Source organism: Salvia hispanica, chromosome 2, assembly GCF_023119035.1.
Source record: "Salvia hispanica cultivar TCC Black 2014 chromosome 2, UniMelb_Shisp_WGS_1.0, whole genome shotgun sequence".
NCBI classification, from domain to species: domain Eukaryota; kingdom Viridiplantae; phylum Streptophyta; class Magnoliopsida; order Lamiales; family Lamiaceae; genus Salvia; species Salvia hispanica.
Window position 1 is genome coordinate 29,936,474 of NC_062966.1, and position 17,537 is coordinate 29,954,010.

Consider the following 17,537-nt stretch of genomic DNA (forward strand, 5'->3'; position numbering starts at 1 on the left):
AAAATAAAATAAAATATATTATATATTCAAAAAATTTAAATTACCATATACTCCATAAATTATTCTTTCAAGCTTGCTGTGAAGATTGAGTGTAATGTAAAACCATAACGAAGCTGAGAATATAATAATGAGATACCATGCCCCCACTCCTAACGTAACTTCGCTACGTGTAAAAGTAATATCATCGAGTTGCATGTTAACTTTTGTACTACCCGTTGATCGTTTGTGCTCAAGTCGTCATTGTTCTACCTCCGATTTCTCTCTATTGTTCGACTAACAATTGATGTCATATTGTTAGACTCGTAATCGTCTCTGAATTGTCAATATATTATTCATCTACTTCCTATCTATCTAGTTTCGAAATTCCATCTACGAAGAGGTGCAATGGATGGAGCAGTGTGTGTCTAAGCTTTAATTGCGACTCCTTAAAAAGGAATCAATCGGTGTCTATATCACTCGAGCAACGGATGGAGAGGTGTGTGTCTAAGCTTTGATCTAATTTACATTTGTATTTTATACTATGGAATGTGTTTTTTTTATTAATTATGAATGTTTACATAATTAAAACAAAAAATTACATAATTCAAAGATTAAACAATAATAGTTAAATTAAAATTATATAATTGTTAATTCATATACTTTTTTTTTTTGCCAATCTGCACATTTTTGTCGTGGAGTTGAGATCAGTTTGTGAATGATGGAATCGTGGAATAGGTGTAGAGAAATAAAAACAAAGGATATTTAAAAAATATGTTAATATGATAGCATTTGTGTAAGAACATAGATTTGTTAGGTTTCAAAATTGATGGAGATAAATAATCAGACTATGGAAACCGTATAATTTATATATAATATGGGAGTTTATTATATTGGGCTCATCCTTAATCATAGGTTTTAAAAGTAAGTGTTCTATGCTACCAAATAATGAATAATATAAGTTACATAATCTAATCTACAATTATCATAGCTATCAAACCATACCTTTATGTTGTCAAACATCCGATACTTAACAACAAAAAATTTTAAATGAATTGTTTAATTTATCCCCTTTTGAAATAAATTAAATCGATGGTTCAAATGTCTAAAAATTTAACACCATCAAATTTCTGGTGACCGAATGAAAATATGGGGAGTGATTAATTGCTAATTCATCATTTAATTGCTAACTACAATTAATTTAAGATCATAGGATTTTAGAAAACGTGTGGTCTACAATTTGTCACGTGTAATTTTTGTTTTTATTAATAAAATAAAAAAAAATAAAATAAACACTCCAAATTAGGGTTTTGGATGAAAATGTCAATATAGTGTTTCGAAAATATCAACACAATGCTTTGAGAATGTCAACACAATGCTTTAAGAATGTTAACCCATTGCTTATATTGACATTCTACATGTATTATGTTGACATATTTTATATAGTATGTTGACATTTCTGCTATACGAAAAAATTTAAAATTTTCGATTTTTTTTCAAATTTTGACGTCGGAACATATGCATGTAGGATATCGTCGGAATCCTTATGAAATTATCTTTAATTTGATATATGTTGTATGAATTTAAAATTATGGGATTTTTTTTAAAAGTTAGTTATAACTAAACATGTAGTTAATTGACATTAATGCCCCTATTGATATTTTTTGGAATTAATTCTATGGCCTTATTGACATTTTTCGTTGATTGTATTGACATTTAGAAATTGATGATCTAAGCCCTTAATTTGAATATTTAATGACTATTATTTAGTTGTAACTATCAATTAAGTTATAAGTTATTAATATAACACTTCCCGTGAAAATATTATACTACTCCAGCAATGTCAACAGTGTAATTGCCACAAGTTTATTCCTAGGATTGAAATTGTTAACTATACTCCTACGTTAGGCTTCGCTCGGATTGGGCCGGGCTTTAACTATAGTTATTATTTCTTTCAGAGTCTACCAACAATTTTTAATTAATTACTTGTATCATCGTATGTTTATAGTGTTTTCACCGATCCCTTAGTAATTTTGAATTTATTGTTTGACTTTGAACAATAAAGCTCCACAATCAGTTTCTAAACAAAAGCACTCAAGAACAAGTTAGAGTTTAATTTGACGATGTTCAGCTGATCAGCTCCCTCCTTATTAGGCTTGTATGTTGTGACTTGTGAACTAAGCTAGCTTGTAAGATACTACTAGTACTCTATAGATTAATGAGTTTGACATTTATCATATACTAATTCACAAGCTCTTAGTAAACATAATTAGACATTTTGTTAGATGAGTATCTAAGTATACATTTTAAATTGGAATACATAATAACTTCTACGAGAAATGATGGATCTTTCAAAATTTTGTGTATATATCATGAATGTCTAAATTTATTATTGATTCAATTGGTTGATAACAATACGGCCGGTTGACATTTCTTCTGTGCCGAATTGCGAATTTTCCTTGTGAGACATATGATCTGCCTAAATGGGCAATAGATTGGTGCAAGTGCATTTACGAATTTCAATCGGAATCATATTTGATTGGCCATGGCTCAGGAAGCGGGGAGAAATGAAAATATGAGGGGGTAAAGAAGGAATCTTGACTTCAATTCTGGGTGTGATTTTCAATGCAGTTACAAAAAACAGATCATCTTCAAAATTTCATTTTCGACTATTCCTCCATTGAAAAGTGCGGACCTAACTTAATTCTAGGGCTTCCCAGAAAGATTTCTTATACACATAACATCTAAAATTCCACATAATTGAACTTATTTTTTGGCATAACTTGAAAACTGAACAGGTCCTTGGGCATAAAATGTTGGCTCTAGGTTGCAACTTGTACAGTAAGTTGTAAAGAATAATTTATTAGTTGAAGCAGGAGTGCATTTGATGTTGAGATTTTAAAATGAGTACAAATTAATTGGAAATTATAGGCTGGTTGGGATGATGGGCAAATTATGGCATTTACTTGGTTTCTATTCATGAAAACTACATTTTGGGCTACTTGTCTTACTTTCGTTCTACCATGTGACTGTCTGTCTCTATTTAGTATTCTTTTCTAATCACAGTTTGATATTTTCTTTTTCAAGTTGAGATGTAAATACATACTCTGACACAGGAGTATATGAGAAATACATTTAACTAGTTTCTGATTATAAATTTTAATTTATTTTACTTATTTGTATAATACTAACATTTTTGTCAATCTAATGTTTTTTCTTTATCTTAAATCATTTATTATCAACATTATACAAAAAAAGTACTTTTAGATCTTTTAAAAATTCACAATAAAAACTGTACATGGAATAGAGTATTGTACTATAAAATGTCTGATTTATTGTTTATAATATACTCCAATAGTAGTGAAATTATTATTTTTCTCATCGCATGTGAGAAAATGATGGAGTCGTTTTCAGTAGGGGTGGGTAGGTAAGGTATACCTTACCGAAACCACCATACCGTATACCTTACCGTAAATACGGTATGCGAAAAAGTCATACCTTTACCTTACCAAAGTTTTCGGTATACCGAACTTCGGTATACCTTATATTCGGTATGACAAATTTCCATACCGATACCGTACCTCATTTTCGGTATACCGTACCGAAGTTCGGTATACCTTATTTTTGCGGTATACCTGACTTTCAACATCAATTAAAATAGAAAATTAGAGTTTTTAAAATATTATTTATAATTTATAATTTTAAAAATAAATTAAATATAATTTATTCATAATTATATTTATATTTCACAATAGATTTATAATTTAAAAATATATAAAATATATTTTATATACAATTGTGTTTATATTATTGTGGCATATACCTTAATTTACGGTATATACCGTAAACTAAGGTATATACCGAATTTCGGTATGCAGCGGTATACCGCGGTATTTGAAAATTCATATCGTTACCTTACCGCAATCTTTCGGTAAGGTATCATACCATACCGAAAGTCACGGTATACCAAAAAAACGGTATTTTCGATATTTTTTCGGTACGATAAGACCGGTTTTTCGGTATTTCGGTATTTTTCCCCAGCCCTAGTTTTCAGTTCCATGACTGTGCCATATTTTGATAAACCAATTTTTTCTTCTGAAAATTGCGGTAAGATTTTAAAACGGATAACTCCTAATCTTATTTATCCACTATGACCAAACATATAGTATGGTCTTATCTTTTTGTTTTTTGTCTTCATCAATATATCCACCTGCATTAATTGGGAATTTATCATGCCAAACCTTTTAGATTCACACCATTAATTAGCTCAATCAATTTGATGCACACGATTTCTAAAAATTACAACCACATCCTCTAGTGGATATAGAACCAATTACGAATTGCGTGTTACCAATTCAACCGTGAATAATTTTATAGATAATAAGACAATTATCACCCCTATTGGTGAATCGTTCTTAATCAATTTAGTGGTGGAATCCTCTCTCATCCATTTTTTCTATTTTTTTCATATCGTCCAATTTTACCGGTTGCAATGACTTTTAAATCTAAATTAAAGTTTGCCTATATAATTGAAACTTTTTTCACACTATGCAATAAGCTATATATCAAACTGAAATTATAAGCTGATCAAAGTTCTGATTATAAACTAGAATAATCATTTTGGTTATTAATTATTATAATGCCAATATTTTTATTTGAGTTATTATATGTAATAGTAGTACAAGGTCTACAGTTGCTTTTGAACTGCAAGAAATGGGCAGCTTTGATTGGAATATGAAGAAAAAGCCCCGACTTCATTGGCAAGGGAAAATGAGCTGTTTCTTAAGAATTTTTGTTTTACTACTATATTTGAATACTTCATACTTTTAATACATGTACTACTACTTAGAGCATTCGGCTTTAATTGCCATTATGGTGTCACATCACTATTATATAATCAATTTTCTCAATTTCAAATTTTCTTCAAACTTCCTCCAAGATCATATTTCGCCATGATTAAAATTTAAATATATAGTACCCAACCGCCATAATACTCAATTTTTTAATGTAGATTAATAGATCAATAATATGTAGTACTTGTACTATCATATCTGCGGGGTAGTGATAAAATGCAAACTTATATATTGTACAAACTCAAAACTCATCAACACAGCTTCAACACAATTTCAATACAATATCAACACATTGTAAAATTTCAAAATTTTAATGTCAACATAGTATCAACACAATATCAACACAAGATCAATCATTAACTACCGTTGAAATTCTATTGATATTTTCTTGTTGATGCTTTTTTTTTATGATCTGTTGACATTTTTCAATAAGTACAGATCATAGTTTTGAGTTTGTACAATATTTAGAGTTTTCATTTGATCACATTCATATCTATCTGTGTGTGCGTCACACATATGCATAAATTGGATTAACAAATAGGAGTATCAATTTTAGAACAATTTTCGGTCTTCCAAGTTCCAACTATGAAACCTACAATGAATTCATCATTATTACAAACACTTAAAAAAAATAAAGTTATTTTGCGAGCGCCAAAATGCTTGCAAATAAGCATATATTCTTGCAAAACGTCATTTTGCGAGCAGCAAGGGTGCTCCCCATTAGGCTTGTAGCAAATATTGAGAGCACTGTAGCAAGCACATGCCGAAAAATTTGCGAGCACATTGACCGGTGCTCGCAAAATGGCTCGCCAAATATGGTGAAATGGGTTTATAGTCTTGGTTTTGAATCTCATGCATGGTAGTGTATTATTGCATTTTATAAACCATAAAATTGGTAGTATTCAGATCAACTTTAATTGCACAGAAATTTAAAACGATGTTGTAAGTACTAGTAATGTGTGAAAATCAGGCATCTTGTGTGGGCCTGGACTGGAAGTTCGTTAAATTCTAGCAAATACTACTATAAACTCTATCCACATGGACATCGACTTTACTGTATCTATTTTACCTTGATCAATATATGTATAAAAAATATTTGAATAGTTTTGGTGGAAGAGGGGACCAAGCTCATTCTCAGAGTGTTAGTTACCTTCAAATACGTACAACAGAAAAGGAGGCAAATAGTAGCAAAACTGTCTATTTCAAGCAATAGAGAGTGAAGAGCATATAGATTGGAACAACGCCTTAATCCATGCCTAGAGGGGTGGTAGGCCCTACAGAAAATCCAATAATCAGAAATGCAGCCAATCAGCTCACGCACTTAGGATTAAGTTTTTATGCCCAGCCAATGAGAGAAGATTATGGGTCCCCACTTCGGGCCCTTCTAAATTAAATCCATTGCCACCTTTCTTTGTTGACACTTGAAATCATAATCTTGCTTATCTGGGATATAATCATTACCCAATTTTAATATATGATTATTGTATTAAGTAAATAATTATCTGATGGAATATACTACTTTGAAGGGGTAAAATAGTTGAAGGAGCCATATTTAGAAGTTAATATTCAAAATTTTCGGCTTGAGCTCACAATCAACAGTCACTAGCACCTACAGAAATCTAATCTAAACCCTATTCGTTTGAATAGTCATCACATAGAAAATATAGCAAAAGAAATTTGTTATCACATAACTTTTCTAACTGACGAGTCTTAATTATATCCAATCCAACAATGGGATTGTAAATAAATAAAATTAATCTTAACTTACTACTTAATGCATGGTTCTACCTTGAAGTTTTAGAAAATTTTACAATAGACACGTACCCATCAAAATAAACCTAGTTAATACTCCATCTTGTAGTGTTACATCGAGTTCGAATATTCCCCCAACACAAAATGAGTCAGGCATGAATAAGATTCAATATTTAATGGAGTAGCATATTTATAGTTCAGATAGGTTCTTATTAAAAAATTACATATGACATCATGAATTTCTCAGCCCTATCTATTAGTGATGCCAACCAATCATGCAGTATATATGCTGTGAAAATTGAGGCCTTCCTTGACAGATCAAAGGCACTTATCTTCTCAATTAGTCGTGGACAATAACACCTCCTACATATCCATTCACACTAATCCTCTGATTTTGTAATAAAATCATCTCAACACATTGAAAACAAAAAGCAATTAAATTCAACATTTATTAATTAGGGTCAAACTCCTACATTCATCAACACCATAGGTATGTATTACACACACATACTATTAAATGGTGATGATTTGATCATAGATTCATAGACAAACATCACCTACAACTTGTATGTCTACTCTAGAACAAAGTCCAAACACTAAAAAGCAATGAAATTTTCTGAATGATTTCCGATTTAACAAAACAAAAAAAAAACTTCTCCAAAAAGGTCGAAAAGTGCATGCAACAAAAGCCCTACATCATTAAAATAATACTTTAATTACAAAAGTGGATCCATCTGTGTGAGAGTGTGAGTGTGGGTCAGTGATTAAATAATTGCACTCAGACATCAAACTATCACACTCCCATCTCTCCTTTTTTCCTTCCTCCATTTCAATCTATTCCAATCCCACACACACACACACACAAACACAAACACAAACACAGACACAGACACAGACACAAACACAAACACACACAACTAAACATATGCAAGAACCAAAACAATCCATGGTGTCCGACACCAAACTAGCCCATGCTGTCGGGGGCAAATCCGTCAGAGCCTGCGACAACTGCGTCAGAAAACGCGCCCGCTGGTACTGCGCTGCAGACGACGCCTTCCTCTGCGACGCCTGCGACTCCTCCGTCCACTCTGCGAACCCTCTCGCGCGCAGGCACGACAGGGTCCGCCTCAAAATCACGTCATCGCCGCCCTCAAAGGAAAATGAAATCTCACTTTCATTATCCCCAGGCGGCGGCGATGACACGAAGCCCTCGTGGCACGAGGGTTTCACTAAAAAGCCCCGAACTCCGCGGGGCCAGAAGAAGAAGAAGAGCGGCGAATTTATCATTCCGCAGCATCTGGTGCCGGAGCAGGAGAATTGCAGCGAGGAGGAGAGCGAGGAGCAGCTGCTTTATCGGGTGCCTGTGTTCGACGTTGAGAATTACGGAGAAAATAATGCGTTGCGTTGTGCGAAAGTGGAGATGAATGATTTGGAAGGGATTATGCCGTCGGAATCGGAGTTTGCGGCGGATGTGGAGAGTTTGCTGGGGAAGGGATTGGAGGATGAGGCGTATGATATGGAGGGATTGGGGATTATTTTCGACTGCGACGATCACGATGAAGCGCCGTGTTTGAGGGTCAAAGCTGAGGATGAGGAGATTGGGGAGAAGGATCGTGATTTTCTTCAGATTGATTTGGGAAGGGAGACTTTCGAGTTGAATTTCGACTACGCGTCTCCGATTAACACATGTGGAGAAGATGAAGAAGATAATAAAGCCGGAATTCGAGAAAAGGATGACTCTGGTAAGGCCTTGTTGAAACTTGACTTCGACCGCGTCATGTCGGCTTGGGACCACAAAAGGTCACCGTGGACGAGCGGGGAGCGGCCGGAGCTCACCTCCGGCGAATGGTGGCCTGATTGCTGCACCTTGGTACTCCTAATCCATTTAATTTGAATTATTATTATTATTATTATTATTATTAGAGTTACAAAACACTAGTAATCAAATTATCAATTTATTAATTAGAGGTGAACGTCTTATCAACTGTGGTGCACTTTGTGGTTTCAATTACTTATTTTACTATTTTATTGATTAAACCTTTTTAATGATGTAGTTTCATATTTTGGTAATTTGTGATTATTGAACATGTTATGTTTTTTTTGAATGTACAAACTAATATGGGAGGGAATTAACTAATTTGCAGGGTACAAGTTGGACAATGCATGCATACGGAGAGATGGCGATGAAGATTGGCGGGGTGAGGGCGGGGGGCGATGGAGGGAGAGAAGCGAGGGTGTCTAGGTATAGGGAGAAGCGGCGGACGAGGTTGTTTTCGAAGAAGATAAGGTACGAGGTTCGGAAACTGAATGCGGAGAAGCGGCCGAGAATGAAAGGGAGATTCGTGAAGAGAGAAATCCCTTTGCTTAATAAATAGGAAGTATATATACTCACACTGTTAACTACGACTTGTTTCTGCTGGAAACAATCTGCAGGCTTCTCATGTGAATAATTGATAAAACTAGGCATATGTATAAATGTGTGTGTAAGTGAAATAACTAATAATCATGTGTAAATCTTGGATATTTGTTGCTAGCTATGTGTTTGATTTATGTTGAATTCTTGTATGCAATTTATGCCATTGGTCCGTATACTGTGTTTTGTTATGCCAATGGAGTCGAAATAGGTACGTTCAACTGGACTTTACTATAGGATTTGGAAATTTCTTAATTTGTATTTGCAGTTTTCGAGGGGAAAACGTGCATAATGTGATGAGAATATGAGTGTTACAGTCTGTTAATATTGTTGCACCCTTATCTCTTTTTATTTTGATATCAAAAGCGATTATATACATTTCGACATGTCGTTCTTGTAATCTTGTTTACAAGGATGAAAAATCACTTAATGGATTAGTCACTCAAAGTATACTTATAGCTATATATTTTGAGTTATTAATCTTGTGATAATGGATCCGAGATCATTGTAATTTATAAATTAAAAACTCATGGAACCAAGTTCTATCAATTGCATTTATATTTGGTGTCGATTAATTCATATTATATTTACAAATTATGATTTCGCTACGCATACTGTATTAAAATTCATAAGGAAATACTCTATTGATGAATAAATTTTGTTCAGGAATTAAAAAATATGATCCCAATTTTTTCAGGTCTCACCTTAAGGAAATGCACCTTCATTTAAGAGTGAATTATAATACCTCCATTCATAAAACACGTTTATATTTTGTATCCCAGGAGATATACCTTCTTCAATTATACTCTCAATTTTAAAATACTGGAGTATTGTTTTAAATCTGACAAAACAAATTAGTCAAGGATCAGTTCATGCCTATTATAGATTTATCTCATCAATCTGAATTAGATCGTAGTCTTCATGAGTAATTCCACTTTAGAAATGTCTATCACTAAGGTACTAATAGTTGTGATAGTCAAAATTTTCAAATTAATAGTTTTAAGTCCAACCTAGTTCCCATCTTTATAATATAGATATAACCGCATCGAAGTGTAGCATAAGAGCATCCACAATAGCGGACGAACGCACGTCCTAGCAATCGGCTAGCGGCTCGGGCGTCGCGTTCATCCGCTATTGCAGTCGGCGAAAGCGGGATGGACGAGCGGTCGTCCGCGGTGTGATGGCCTTAGCCGATCGCTCATCCGCTATTGTGATGATGCGATCGCCTAGCACTATTTTTTATTTTATTTTTTATTTCAACTCTATATATACGGCTAGTTGCACTTCATTACATTTGCACACTTGTATTAACGAGTTTCTCTTTCTTCACTCTCATTTCTATTGAAGATAAATGGATCACGACAGTGACTACCGCCACGAGCGAATCACAAACGCCGAGCCCAGTGCCTCTCTTACCGACCTCGCGCGTATGCAAGCGCAAAGGAACTTGTTCAAGGCCATACATGAGCAGAACGCGGCAAAGGACCCCAAACACAAGGACTTTCATGGAGAGCCTCATCCATGTATGAGGTGCGGTTTGGCGCTGACACCCCCCCACCGGGGTGCCGCTGGGGGAACTACTGGAGATGCCGATGCCGCCGGGGATGGCCAAGGGGACTCCGAAGAGTGAGACGAGGACCGCATGTGGTGAAGCTTGGAGATGGTTTTTTTTTCACTATGTTTTTTTTAATTGAAATATGTAAGTTTTTTTAAAAATAAAATGGTTGCAATTTCTCCATATTCGTGAATTTGTGCATTTGTTTTATTGGCGCGTCGGCTAGTCCTAGTACTAGCCTATTATTAGGCTGTGGAATGTCCTAGTGATGTGGCAGGCTGTGGAATGTCCTAGTAACGTGTGACAGAAGGTGTTTTTGGTTAGTATTAGTGCTAGATTATTGGAGAGTAGTAATAACTAATGTGGATGCTCTAACGGAGTATGATAGTAATCAATAGCACTAGTCGCAAATATTAATTGACAATGTTTCCCATTTATCGAGTGAAATATTTTGAAGAATACAATTAAAAAAAAGTATCAAGGCACTCTTTAAGCATAGTGGCTAGAGTGGCCCTAAAATTAAATTTGAGAAGTGGCATTTTCTAATAATTGATCTATGCGTGGTTGACATGCACAAGTGGTCCCTTTTTATTACTCTGTTTTTTTAGATATTTAATGCTCATTCCCATTGACATTTTTTACAGTTGAAAAAGACTTGATTTTGATCATTTTGTGACATATTATTGGTTTTCCATTTTCCAAATATGGCTTAGGTGAATTGATAGTAGTATAAATGAATGTTATCTAGTGAAGTGTACTACTATTACCCAAATTTGCATAATTTTTATGATGCACTCCTAGTATATTCCACTAATCTATACAGATGGAAGCTAAGCACAATTATTTTCACTAAAATAATTGTAGTACAGTATTTAGTTCAGACAGAAATATAAAAGAGCCCAAAATTACATTTGATGCCAATGCATCATCTAAGTGTCTTTCTGAATATCTCACAAATAATTGAGTTTTCTTTTTTTTTTTTTTAGTAAACAATGGTTCTCCCATCTACCCTGTAATGACTCGAATCCCTCGACCTATTTATTAGAATGTAAACATTTTATCAACTGAGATGCGCTTCATTGTCTTGTATTTCCTTAAAATGGATGTATTATTCAATCCTCATACTCTTGTTCTCATGCGTGTAAAAAAATTCACTAATAAGAAAATTAATGAGAAAGACATGTAGCATGACAACACGATTTATCCCATGATTATGATTACCATCGAATAATACAGCTTTAAAAATTCATCTCACCGATTTTGTGCATAAAGATGGGATATCTAGCATTTTTACGGCCCAAAAGTTTTGCTTCAATCACTAGCTTAGGTTTGGCCCATTTTATCAAAATAATGGCCCATATACGTAAAACATTTCATATTTATTTCGTTTTTATTAGTATGGAGTAACTTTTTTATTCAAGTTCACGTGCACGATTTGAAAAAATTAACGTAATTTGCACTTTTGGGATTTCAATAATTTTGTGTACTTATCGTACCACGTCCAACTAGCTAGACTTATTAAATAATTTGATAAGGGCATTCGTTATAGGAAATGTAGTTTTACTTATTAATTTTCTCATTGTATACTTGATACTAGTGCAATATAATAATGAGGTTTCGTGTTTCCACGTAGTTGCCATTTTGTCAACCAGTCTCAGTACAATGTTTGCATGACTCTTCATTCCTAAGCTTCATCATATACTAATATTTTATTTTGTGTGTTAATTGATACATTAATTTAAAATAATCGTGAAATAATATTTTGAATTAATTACAATGATTAAAATTTATATATTTCTGGTTTAATTATTGGTAACATTCAGATGGTTCAAGTAATAATACTTTTAATAAAAAATTTAAATCAAATTTTGAGTTTGGGAATACTAAATTCCGTTCTACTAATTAGTAGTATTACCCTTAGGCTAGGAATAAAAACGATTTAATACATCTAATTAATCGGTGCCACATACTTACAACTTAAGATATCTTTCTAATTAAAAATATTTGTATTTTATTAATATACTATTGAGTTCTATTTCAAGGTGATCAAAGATGCCTTTCAGTCCCATGTGCAGAAGGAAACTCTGCATATTTCCGACAAGTATAATTAATTAACCGTTTATAACTTCCAAGTACAAAAAGAAAGAGATTAAATAATTATGGGGTGAGTGATGTAATGTTTTCATATTAGTATATTTAAAATTGATCTTGACCACAAATCTCTCACAATCATGGGTGTTGTTGTGATTGTAGCATCCATTTGGATAATTTAATCCAATGTAACTAAGCCTATTAAGTAAACCACGACCCTAGTGGGTCATTTATAAATAATCAAAGACTTATTGATAACGAAAGTAGTGGTATTATATGATCTTTTAAGTTGTAACGAGACGTACGTTCTCTCTCAACATATATTTATATAGCAATAAATGAAACTATTGAACAAATTCATTGAACTGCCACGTCTTAATGATTGATTAAGGTAATATAATATTAGTAATAAATAAGTTAAATGAAAGTTTGTGACTTAAACCGGTCTTTTATGAGCAGGTAGGGCTATCTATTCGGGTTTGGGTATCGAGAATACCCGATCCAACCCGATACCCACACATGTACATATTCTGAAATAGTATGTTTCACGTTGGGTATCAGGTGGAGTATTTAGACAAATTTCGGGGGTGGATTCTTAATTTTTGGGGTTGAATATCCACATGTATCCAATTTGACATCCTATTACGAGGAATTAATTTAATTTCAAGAGTTCAAATTTTATCATTATTTATTGGTAGATCTGCTGCGACTTCTTGCCAGCGTTTTGCAAAACTCCACATGAAAGTGTCACTGCCTAAAAAAAGTAAACTCAAGATTAATTATTGGTAGCACGAATTATAATTGATACTACTAATAATTAACAATAAGATTGTTCTAAAAGAAGCTTTCATTTATTTAACTTGTGTATAAAAACAAACAAACTTAATGTAGAATATGTTGGTGGCATTATTTTCAAACATCAAAGATATGGAAATTGACACAACAACCACTATAGTTGTAGAATGGTTAGCTGATTAGTGAAGCATTGTTGCATAACTAACTGCTTTGGTGAAGAAAAAGATCATGGATTGCCAGATTAGTATATTGAATACAATCAAAGCCGTACATTAATTATGTGAACATGCCATGTCTAAGACAACGACTCAACCATTATTTTAAGTTTTTAATTAATTACGAATATGTGGCGTCCCGCTCATGTTAAGGGATTAATTGTGTTCTCACACACAAACACACACTGAAAGGTGCGAATCCAGATTCAATATATATTTGACATAATTAAATCTGGAATCTAGAAATTTTTGACTTTCTAAAATGAAAAATGGAATCTAATTGGTTTGTTTTTCGTGGTCGATGTTGCATCCAAAATTAAATAATGGAAGAAAAGTTTGAATCTTGAAGGTCGTTTAATTGGTGTTCATGTCAAGTTGGGTGGAAAAGTAACAAGTTTGCCTCAATAATGTTTAAAAAAGTAGTAATAAATAAATCTGTCATATGTCAATGAAGTCATACGTATGTTTCTTAATTACTTAATTATGCGACGAACGAACAACGTTTACAGACTATTCTATTTTAGAACGACCAAAAGGGCAACTTTTCGATATTTGTAGGATTTTTTTTTTCCGTATATCTTCAGTTTTAGTGGCGTTAGAATTTAATCAAGAATTAGTATCAACTGATTTACTATTAGTATTTTTTTTCCCCCAAATTATCCCTCCTGCCTAGCTCTCGTCCTATCCCAGTAGATTGCTAGGGTTAAATGGTTTGCTCCATTCATATGAATATGGATCAAATATCTGATCTCATCTTAAGTGATGAAATGCGGAACCAGGTCCCATTCCAGTGGATTACTAGAAAACTGATTAAATGATTTGCTCCATTCACATGAGTAGGGATCAAACATCTGATCTCATGCTTAAGTGATGAAACGCCAGACCACCACGCCAGCCATGTTAGTTAATTTACATTAAAGTTTTATATTTTTCCTACTTATTCTAGCTTTAATTAATACTCCTACTCAACACATAATGATTAGATTCAAGCAGATTAAGTCACTAAAAATTACTCCCTCCGTCCAAGATAATTCAACCCAATATTCTATTTCGGGCCGTCCCACATAATTTGTCCCATTTCACTTTTACCATTTTTGGTAGTGGACCTCATATTCCACTATCTCATTTCTACTCACATTTTATTATAAAACTAATACTTTAAAAGTAGGTTCCACATCCCACCAATTTTTACCACTCACTTTCCATTAGGTTTCTTAAAACCCGTGCCGAGTCAAAGTATCCCAAATTATCGGGGACGGAGGGAGTACTCCATAAGAAAGTACTAGCTCCTACCTCATCTCCTTTCCTTCTCTTTTACCATTTACCAGGCTCAGTCACTGCCTATTTCCATAAGGTATCATTAAAACTTTAAATTTCTCACTTCACAATTAATATGAATGAAGATTACTAAACACTAATCCATGCGGTAATATCACTTCTTTATCAAAGCAATCTCATTGAAATAAACACATAGACTCAAATTCCGAAATAACAACTTGAATCACTATGATCTAAAAATACCAGATCGAAGATACTACTAGTTTTATTTATGGAATTAAACTCTAGCTTCTCTAATTTATTCGCTATCAGAAATGTCAATGAGTGTAGATAAGTAGGTGTGCAGCAGTGGATTCATCCCCAAACTCAACTCGAGCTCCACCTCACTGAGTCCACTTTCCGGAACCGTTCCCTTATCAAACAGCATTAAACTCGGCTCGACCGTTTCAACCGAGAACGAGTCATGGCTCGGACCCCTTGTAAATTTCTCACCAATCACCAATTCTTTGCTATCGTCCCACCCTGTGATGCTGAACTTGGCCTCCGCCTCGCTAACATACTCGGTCGTCGCGGCCGAGTCAGCCAGCGAGGCGGATCGTCTGCGGCGGCATCGGCTCCCGGCTCGGGCGGCTGAGCCTTTAGAGACGTGGCGGATGTCGCAGCTCTGTAGGGGCGAGATGAGCTGGGAGCCGCCTAGGACGGCCTCGACGGCGGCGTGGCAGCGCGGCCACTCGCCGGAGCTCATCAGGCCGACGGAGCCGAGGACCGGGTTGATGATCCGTCCGCAGGCTTCGTAGAGGAGTGACTTGAAAATTTCTGTTGACAAAAAACGGAAAATGTCATGAGATTTTGAAGTAACTAGTATGTATTAATGTGTAAAGGTTTTGGTGGACATACCGGGGCGGCTAAGGGGTGGGGCGGCGGCGAGGAGGTTGAGGAGGCCGGCGCGGCCGTAGAATTTGGCGAGGAACAAGGTGGCGTTGGATTGGGATTGGGGTGAGTTAAGCCAGTGGAGGCAAGGTCTGAGGATGCAGTCTTCGCTGCAGCCTTTGCGGAGGACTCGGCACCCATTGCAGCTTAATCCCATTTTCAGTAAAAGAGAGAGGAGAGAGAATTATGAAATGTATATAGGGATGTAGAGGAGGAGATAGACGGCGGTATTTATTTGCAAAGGGGAACCCGAATTTGTGACTCAAATATATACTACTACTCCCTCCATCCTTCATTACGAGTCACACTTCCGTTTCTGCACTTGTTTTATAAAATGATAATAAATAGTTTAAGTGGAGAAATAGTAAAGTAAGAGAGAGAATAATGTAGAGAAAACTTTACCATTTCTCCACTTAAACTATTTATTATCATTTTTATAAAACGAGTGCAGAAACATAAGTGTGACTCCTAATGGGGGACGGAAGGAGCAGTAATTTTTATTTTTTCATTTTAGTATGTCTTGATTCGGTATAGTTTGTTATGTTATGTTTCTGTTTAATGCTATAATTATCTTATTGGGTCTAGCTCGTCGTCTATGTGCCTATTTATATAGAAGTAGTGTACATAACTTTGTAATCCGAAAACAATCTATATCAATATATTCTCTGTTTCCTGCCCGTCGACGTAGCCAACACAACGTTATGTAAATTTGTGTCTCTTTACGTTTCTGTTTGTCTGGATACACAATTACTCTATTATGTCACAACAATTCATATTCTATAATCTCCTAACAAGTTCTGGATGTGCTCTGTTCTAATTCTCCTCCATGTTTTGAAACAAAATTCACAAGCAAAGCGTGTATTGTTTTGGTATAAGGCATGACAAGTTGAGATTTGAGCCAATTAAAGCTAAGAGTTGATCCCAAAATTAGTATGCTAGGAACAAGCGGCGCGTGATAGCCACGTTGATTGGCACAGCCGCGTGTGCGCCTTGCCCATTTTCCCTGGTTTCCCTCCATTAAACTCAGTTTTTTATACAGTAAAAATCACTTAAATCTAAACAAGACTTTGTGTAGGAGTAAAAAAAATATTCTCCAAATTGTTCACTTTGGTTCTTCAAACATTTATTATAGCAAAGGTAAGAAAAAGTGAATTGAAAAAGTTAATGAAATATGAATTCTACTTTTACGAGTATTAATTTTATAATAAAAATGAAGCAAAACAATTATTAGAATATATAGACTATTTATTATTTATGGTAAAAAATGAAAATGGACAATTAATAAGAGACTAACAAAAATAGAAAAAAAGACAATTAACGAGGAATAAAGGAAATAATGTTTGTATAAAAATCATCATGTTTTTTTTGGGCCCTGATAATGTTGTTGTGGATCCGTAATAATTTTAAATATCGGAGTACAAAAGAATGTTGTTTTATGCACTGTCATTTAAAAAAATTACAAATTGACATTCGACGAGCGAAGTCAAGATTTCAGAGTCGGAAAATAGACGCAAAGATATTTTTTTAATCAGAGTCAATATTTTATGATTTAACTAAATATTGTTATTATTCATAAGGTTTTCAGAGCATGTATAGTTTGAAGTTTAAAAGTGTATAGCACTACTTCCTCCGTTCCACGGTAATAGAAGCATTTCATTTTCTGCACTCGTTTTAAAAAA

At 34.3% G+C, this 17,537-nt stretch overlaps 2 protein-coding genes across 2 annotated transcripts; one reads left to right on the plus strand and one right to left on the minus strand.

The window, feature by feature from the left end:
• The first annotated feature begins 7,369 nt into the window (after positions 1 to 7,369).
• Positions 7,370 to 9,138, plus strand: LOC125204387 (zinc finger protein CONSTANS-LIKE 16-like). The gene is made up of 2 exons (XM_048103041.1): positions 7,370 to 8,451; positions 8,726 to 9,138. The coding sequence occupies exons 1-2, from the start codon at positions 7,507 to 7,509 to the stop codon at positions 8,954 to 8,956; spliced, it is 1,176 nt and encodes a 391-aa protein (XP_047958998.1). The 5' UTR covers positions 7,370 to 7,506; the 3' UTR covers positions 8,957 to 9,138.
• A 5,942-nt stretch (positions 9,139 to 15,080) lies between these two features.
• On the minus strand, positions 15,081 to 16,037 carry LOC125203264 (LOB domain-containing protein 41-like). The gene is made up of 2 exons (XM_048101576.1): positions 15,826 to 16,037; positions 15,081 to 15,744 (listed from the first exon to the last, which is right to left on the minus strand). The coding sequence occupies exons 1-2, from the start codon at positions 16,013 to 16,015 to the stop codon at positions 15,227 to 15,229; spliced, it is 708 nt and encodes a 235-aa protein (XP_047957533.1). The 5' UTR covers positions 16,016 to 16,037; the 3' UTR covers positions 15,081 to 15,226.
• Between the last annotated feature and the right edge of the window lie 1,500 nt (positions 16,038 to 17,537).

Bases quoted from the DNA above. Each gene is read 5' to 3' on its own strand.
- LOC125204387 (XM_048103041.1), top strand. From the start codon at position 7,507: ATGCAAGAACCAAAACAATCCATGGTGTCCGACACCAAACTAGCCCAT. The intron at 8,452-8,725 runs GTACTCCTAATC...ACTAATTTGCAG, and splicing joins GGCCTGATTGCTGCACCTTG to GGTACAAGTTGGACAATGCA.
- LOC125203264 (XM_048101576.1), bottom strand. From the start codon at position 16,015: ATGGGATTAAGCTGCAATGGGTGCCGAGTCCTCCGCAAAGGCTGCAGC. The intron at 15,745-15,825 runs GTATGTCCACCA...TTTTGTCAACAG, and splicing joins CCCACCCCTTAGCCGCCCCG to AAATTTTCAAGTCACTCCTC.